At 37.7% G+C, this 7032-nt stretch overlaps 1 protein-coding gene across 3 annotated transcripts; it reads left to right on the plus strand.

Annotated features, from left to right (window-relative positions):
• The first annotated feature begins 1401 nt into the window (after nucleotides 1–1401).
• LOC128510172 (tripartite motif-containing protein 16-like) lies at nucleotides 1402–6594 on the plus strand. 3 transcript variants are annotated; one of them, XM_053482248.1, is made up of 8 exons: nucleotides 1402–1537; nucleotides 2322–2570; nucleotides 3339–3948; nucleotides 5036–5131; nucleotides 5273–5506; nucleotides 5603–5762; nucleotides 5882–5941; nucleotides 6027–6594. In XM_053482248.1, exons 3-8 carry the CDS (start codon nucleotides 3355–3357, stop codon nucleotides 6575–6577), a joined length of 1695 nt encoding a protein of 564 aa, XP_053338223.1. In that variant the 5' UTR covers nucleotides 1402–1537; nucleotides 2322–2570; nucleotides 3339–3354; the 3' UTR covers nucleotides 6578–6594. The 3 variants fall into 3 exon arrangements, with proteins under 3 accessions (XP_053338223.1, XP_053338244.1, XP_053338233.1); XM_053482269.1 differs by lacking the exon at nucleotides 2322–2570 and having other exon boundaries at nucleotides 1518–1537; XM_053482258.1 differs by lacking the exons at nucleotides 1402–1537; nucleotides 2322–2570 and having other exon boundaries at nucleotides 3337–3462; nucleotides 3561–3948; nucleotides 6027–6592.
• Nucleotides 6595–7032: the final 438 nt, after the last annotated feature.

Consider the following 7032-nt stretch of genomic DNA (forward strand, 5'->3'; position numbering starts at 1 on the left):
AACCCATTTGAAAACTTGTGGGGAGAGCTGCAGAGGAAAGTGCATAAGAGAGGACACAGGACTCTTGTTGATCTAGAAAAAGACCTCTATCTGTATTCTCCAATCTTGTGAATTGTTATAGAAGGATATTAAGTGCTGTCTTGTTGGCAAAAGTGGGTTTTACGAAGTATTAACATGAGGGGTGCCAATAATTAAGCCACACATTATTTATTGTAAAAAATATATATTTATTAATGTGCGATTTTTTTTTCCACTGAAAAAGATTTTTCTCTTTTTTTGCATTGTGGTTCCATATTGTTTAAATAAAAAATGCATTAATTAGAAGCCTAAGAACACATCTTAACCAGGGGTGCCAATAATTGTGAAGGGTGTTGTATATTTCAGCCTGTGACAGTTACAGAATGACACTTGATAGAGTGGCCAATGGAAGGGCAAGTATCACAAAGTTTTTTCTTCTTTTAAGAAACTCAGCACACTTAATGGAAACATTTTAGAGAAAAATGAATGACTCATCTATTCTGCTCATATTATAGTATGGTATAGCATAGTATAGTATAGCATAGTATAGTATAGTACAGTATAACATAGTATAGTATAGTATAGTATAACATAGTATAGTATAACATAGTATAGCATAGTATAGTATAGCATAGTATAGTATAGTATAACATAGTATAGTATAGCATAGTATAGTATAACATAGTATAGTATAACATAGTATAGTACAGTATAACATAGTATAGTATAGTATAACATAGTATAGTATAACATAGTATAGTATAGCATAGTATAGTATAGCATAGTATACTATAGCATAGTATAGTATAACATAGTATAGTATAACATAGTATAGTATAGCATAGTATACTATAGCATAGTATAGTATAGTATAACATAGTATAGTATAGTATAGTATAACATGGTATAGTATAGTATAGCATAGTATAGTATAGTATAGTATAACATAGTATAGGATAGTATAGGATAGTATAGGATAGTATAACATAGTGTAGTATAACATAGTATAGTATAGTATAGGATAGTATAACATAGTGTAGTATAACATAGTATAGTATAATGTAACCAGGTCTTAGAACGAAATCTTGAGATAAATGTTTAAGTTAATTAATCAAAGTACATTTTCTATGTATAAAGAGAAAAAATAGTTAAGTGATGACAATGAATAAGTATGTGTTTGTTAAAAAGGTAGGTTTAGGGGAAAAAACGCCATCTATAATAAGTGATCAAATGCATAAAAAGATAGAAAAAGAGCAATTTTCCCCCTGAAAAAAACTGTTCGCACTACAATTCCCATGCTCCTTTAGTGAGGAGCTGACCAATCACTGAGCTCCAAAGCTTCAGGCACTCGAGCTCCGCCTTCCCTTACTGTTAACTACTTCCTGATTGAAAGACTTCATGGCTGTCTCGTTACCTAGCTGAATTCCGAGTCAATTACCATCCTTAGGAGAGCGCGATTAGCAGACAGCTGCCGCTGATCGGACAACCAACTTAAAGAGACCCACTCATTGACCCAACGGTGAGTGAAAAAAAAAAAAACCCTGAGACCTGTTAGGTTACCTGTAAAGGAACTAATTATGCTGGGAATGGTAACAGTTGATAAGCTGCCGTTTAGAAAGGCTGTTAACGGCTGTAATAGCTACTCAGTGCTGTATCACGATGCTAATGTTGCTAATGTGATCCTAGCTACCCTGTTAGCTTGGGTGCTTAGTGCTACATGCACTCTTATCCTTGCAAAAATGGATTTATTTCCGGTTGAGTTTGCAAAAGATGCTGTTTTCTATGTCAATATGTTCACTTTGTGTGTAAAAGGAAAGAAAGTGTTAAAGCATATGTATGTGAATTTCTTGTCAGTGATTTAAGAGGTTAATATTTAGTGCATTCCTTCACTGTTACCGGTGCAGGGAGGGATGATAAAGCACGCTAGCCTTACTAGTACCTCCTAGATCTCTATGAATGTTCTTGTAATATTTGTTTTGCACAAATTGTAGTTCTCATTTGTCTTTTATTTGTATTGTGGGTTTGTTACTACTTTGAATAGCAATAACCATAAATACTTGGAATTGGTTTTGTTTAAAATGAATGAACATGGATGCAAAAGCACTTTAGGGTATATTTATAGTTCACTACTATAAACATTTGGATCTGATACTTGATATATTATGGTCATACGACTGAACCTTCTTAAGAACATGATTTGAACCAGTTGATATAAAGTGGAATGTTATTGATTGGTGATAATGCATGAGAGAGACAGAATATGAATGTAATGAGCTTTTGGATTTCTTCTGGCCAACTCATAGGTCAGGTTTTTTTGCCAGATTCATTCCAGTGATGCACATGGATCGGAAGTCATGCCCGACCTGGAGATGAAGCCCTTCCGGTTGGATTTGAATTGGATGTTAACACCCTGAAACCCCGAAAGATTCCCAGTGTATGTTGGGTGGCGAGCCACAGACCCACGAGCAAAAGTCTTTGCGCAGTCTCACTTTCCCTTCCTCACGGATTGTGGGGTAGGGTCCACAAGTACTGGCATACTGATACCGGAACAGGTATCATGACACTGATTTAACCAAAAGAAAAAAGGGCCCCAACGAGCAATAGGACTATTTTTGGAACTGGGTTTATTTCTTTTGTTTAAGGGAAACTTATGCCGGCTTATTTATTTTCTTATTTCTTTATATACATTCTCTGATTTAAATTGTTACACTGGTTGTTATTGTTCCTGTTGTTAAACAAAGAGCGATCACAACAACGCAAATTACTGTTTTCTGTCTTTATTGATGTCAAACCATTGGCTCTTAAAGACTTAGCATCTTCTGTTACTGGTCCAAGTACTGTTAAAGATAACTATTTACCTGTTACTCTGTTACTCTATCGTAAATCGGGTTACAATAACATAGTATAGTATAGCATAGTATAGTATGGTATAGTATATCATAGTATAGTATAGTTTATTTCACTCTTTACATATGTATACTTTATCGCTTCAGTAATGAATGTAAGAATTGTAATAAATTAAAATAAGGCTTGACTTTTCTCTTTCTCTGTGTCATTATATAAAACTGTCTATTTACAGTAATAAAGATCCTGTGTAGCACACAGGAATCAGTCTGTGAATGTTCAGGCTTTTACTATGAAGATGGTCTGTTACTAAAGCAGGGTTAGAGAGAAGAAGTGGTTAAGAGAGGAGTATTTAAAACCTCTCCATGTTTGAGCTCCGCCCCTTCTTTCTCGTACGCACAGAACCAGGAAGTTAATTTTAAATGAAACAAAACTCTGATCAGAGTGCTGATCATTCTCTGTCTCTCTGTCTCTAGTTCTGTGTACAGGAAAATGGCCGAGGCCAGTATTGCAGTAGATCGGGATCAGTTCATCTGTCCAGTGTGTCTGGATCTCCTGAAGGATCCGGTGACTCTCTCCTGTGGTCACAGTTTCTGTAAGGTGTGTATTAATGACTGCTGGGATCAGGAGGATCAGAGTGGAGTTTATAGATGTCCTCAGTGCAGAGACACTTTCACTCCAAGGCCTGTTCTACGCAGAAACAACATGCTGGCTGAAGTGGTGGAGAAACTGAAGAAGAAGACTGAAGTCCAAGCTGCTTCTCCTGCTCACTGTTACGCTGGACCTGGAGATGTGGAGTGTGATTTCTGCACCGGGAGAAAACACAAAGCTGTCAAGTCCTGTCTGATGTGTCTGGCCTCATTTTGTGAAACTCATCTGAAACCGCATTATGAAGTTTTTGCTTTAAAAAAGCACCGTTTAGTGGAAGCTTCTGGAAATCTAGAAGAGAAGATCTGCTCTGAGCATGATAAAGTGCTGGAGATCTACTGTCGTACTGACCGACGCTTCATCTGTTATCTGTGTGTGACGGATGAACACAGAAGCCACGACACTGTCTCAGTTAAAGCTTACAGAACTGAAAAACAGGTGAGAAATGCAGGTCTAATCTATTAGACCGTGTAAAAAGTGAAAGTTTTTAGTAGCTTTATATTAATAAATAGATGTCTGAATGATGCGTTTGTCATGTCTCACGCAAATCAAATTCGAATCCATCTGTATCACTCACTAAACTAATCTGGGTCTTATGACTCCTTTGAGTCAGTAGGGATATTGAATAATTCAGATTCAAATTTTATTTGTCGCATACACAGTCATACACAGTACGATATGCAGTGAAACTCCCCGTGACCTTAAAATAAAAGACTATGAAATAGAAAAATAAATATGAAAAGGAAAACACAAGGTAAATTTAACTAAGTAAGAATAAAATAAAATATAGAATTAAAATAAAATAACACAACTTAACTGTACAGTACAAAATACGCAATAAAGAGAGATATGAAAAATATAGAAAAATAAGAGACAGCAATACGAAGATATATAATTTAGTACTATGTGTGGGGATGAGGTTGAATATGAATTGAGTATAAATAGAAATGTCACGGATTTAAAGTGTTTAAAGTGACTGTGCACCTGGGAAACAGAATGTCCAGGGGGTGTGCAAATATACTCGAAGTAACATATTTAAAGTGACTTGTGATAATGTAACTTAACTAATGTCCATGAATGTGTAGTTGTGCAGTGGCCACTAGTGTAAGTGTATGTCCAGAATGTCCACAGTGAGTGCAAAAACCATGTGTGTGGATGTGCGAAATGGATCAGTACTGTGTGGTGTACTGATTAAGAGATCGTATCGCCTGCGGGAAGAAACTCCCCCTCAGTCTCTCTGTTTTGGTCTTCAGGGAGCGGAATCTGGAGTTTTACATTTCTTCAAAAATCTTTAATCAGTATTTAGGACTTCGTTATTTTTAGAAAGAAAAATTGAATTATACAGTAAGTCATAAAAATGAAATCAACTACTGAGACCACATTCTGGGCTTTTCTGAACATCAAAACATTTGACTTAGCACTATAGCTGAGTGAACTTTAACCCTTTATCTGAAGTTAATATTCATACACTGAACTCATAACCTCATGATGCATAAAGAGTGAAATGTGTTTTATTTGTCCTCAGAGTGAGTTAAAGGAGGAGCAGATGAAATCCCAGCAGAGAATCCAGGAGAAGCAGAAGAAGGTGCAGGAGCTGAAACAGGCTGTGAACACTATAAAGGTGAGCAGTGAGCAGAGACAGAGCTGCTCCTAGAAACACACAACATGGACAACATGGAGTCATTTAGAGTCGCAGTAAGAGAGGGAATGATAGATGAGCTTTAAATCCTGTGTGTGTGTGTGTTTGTGTGTGTCCTAACAGCTGAGTGCACAGACAGCAGTGGAGGACAGTGAGAGGATCTTTACTGAGCTGATCAGCTCCATGGAGAAAAAGCGCTCGGAGGTGACGGAGCTGATCAGAGCTCAGGAGAAGACTGAACTGAGTCGAGCTGAACGACTCCTGGAGCAACTGGAGCAGGAGATTGCTGATCTTCAGAGGAGACTCACTGAGCTGGAGCAGCTTTCACACACACACGATCACATCCAGTTCCTCCAGGTAACACACACACACACACACACACCTGTCTGTATAGTCACATGTATATTTCTCCTCCTTTCTCCTTCTCCATGATGTTTTTCTTTCTCTCTGTAGAGTCTCCAGTCTCTCAGTGTCTCTTCTGGACGTGAGGACTCACCCAGCATCACTGTCAATCAACATCTCTCATTTGATGGAGTGAGGAAATCTCTCTCTGATCTGAAAAAGAGACTCGAGGAATTCTGCCAGGAGGAGTTCATCAAAATCCCTCAACATGGTGAGAGAAATTGTCCTGTTCTGAAATCTTTACTTTCACAAACTGTAGGACTTTAAACTGTTTCTGTCTTTTACAGCACCTGATTTTTCCGTCTCCATTTTGTTTCTGTGTCTCCACAGCTGCAGCAGTTCAGATGATTTTACCCTCAGAACCAAAGAGCAGAGAAGATTTTCTGTACTGTACGTCTAACACACACACACACACACACACACACACACACACATTCTTTGATCAGTATATGTTCACAGTATTTTATGTCTTTAGATTTCTGTGATCTGACTCTGGATCCCAACACGGCACATTGTTTCCTCATTCTGTCTCAGAAGAACAGAGCCGTGACAGACAGTAGGAAACATCAGCTGTACTCTGATCATCCAGAGAGATTTGACTCATATTCTCAGGTGTTGAGTAAGGAGAGTGTGTGTGGACGCTGTTACTGGGAGGTGGAGTGGAGCAGTGAGGAGTGTGTGTACATAGCAGTCTCATATAAAAGCATCAGCAGGAAAGGACGGGGTAATGAGTGTTGGTTTGGAGGCAATAATCAGTCTTGGGGTCTGAGGTGTTCTTCATCTTCCTTCTCCTTCCGGCACAACAACAATAAGACTGATCTCGGAGCTCCATCATTTTCCAGAATAGGAGTGTATGTGGATCACAGTGCAGGAACTCTGTCCTTCTACAGCGTCTCTGACACGATGAAGCTCCTCCACAGAGTCCACACCACATTCACTCAGCCTCTGTACGCTGGATTCTGGCTGCGTTGTGAAAAATCGACTGTAAGGTTTTGTGATCCAAGAATAAAATATGGAAAAAAATAGGAAAATTATATTAAAGAGATTATAACGTGATCATTTTTTTCCTCATCACTACTACAGTAAGTATTAACTGTTCACAAATTCTAAGGATAAAACATAACTCATGAAATTAAAATAAATAAAGGATTTTCTCAAATTACTGTAATTTAAATTTGATTTGGATTTATAAATATTCTCTACAGTACCATCACTTCTTATACAATTATTTATTTATTAATAGTCAGATACACTGAAAAGGCATACCTTCCAACATCATGCCCCCAGTCACCATGCTTCAGTATATACATGCTGCTCTCAGGGTTATGAGCTAAGAACATTGGTTAACATATTTTCTGGGTAAAACTTGATGAAAGGTAAGTCACAAAATCAAAAGGTCCATGGGAATAAGCCTGTAGAACAGATCAGTAGAGCATTATGGCCAGCCAAAGAGATCTGCTGTCGGTTATACAGTTTTTTTA

The sequence above is a fragment of the Clarias gariepinus genome, chromosome 2 (assembly GCF_024256425.1).
Source record: "Clarias gariepinus isolate MV-2021 ecotype Netherlands chromosome 2, CGAR_prim_01v2, whole genome shotgun sequence".
In the NCBI taxonomy this organism is placed as follows: Eukaryota; Metazoa; Chordata; class Actinopteri; order Siluriformes; family Clariidae; genus Clarias; species Clarias gariepinus.

What these genes read in the sequence shown, in the direction of transcription:
- LOC128510172 (XM_053482248.1), top strand. Translation starts at nt 3,355, where the DNA reads ATGGCCGAGGCCAGTATTGCAGTAGATCGGGATCAGTTCATCTGTCCA. An exon ending in CTTACAGAACTGAAAAACAG is followed by an intron (nt 3,949 to 5,035) that starts GTGAGAAATGCA and finishes ATTTGTCCTCAG; the next exon opens with AGTGAGTTAAAGGAGGAGCA. An exon ending in CAGAGAAGATTTTCTGTACT is followed by an intron (nt 5,942 to 6,026) that starts GTACGTCTAACA and finishes TTATGTCTTTAG; the next exon opens with ATTTCTGTGATCTGACTCTG.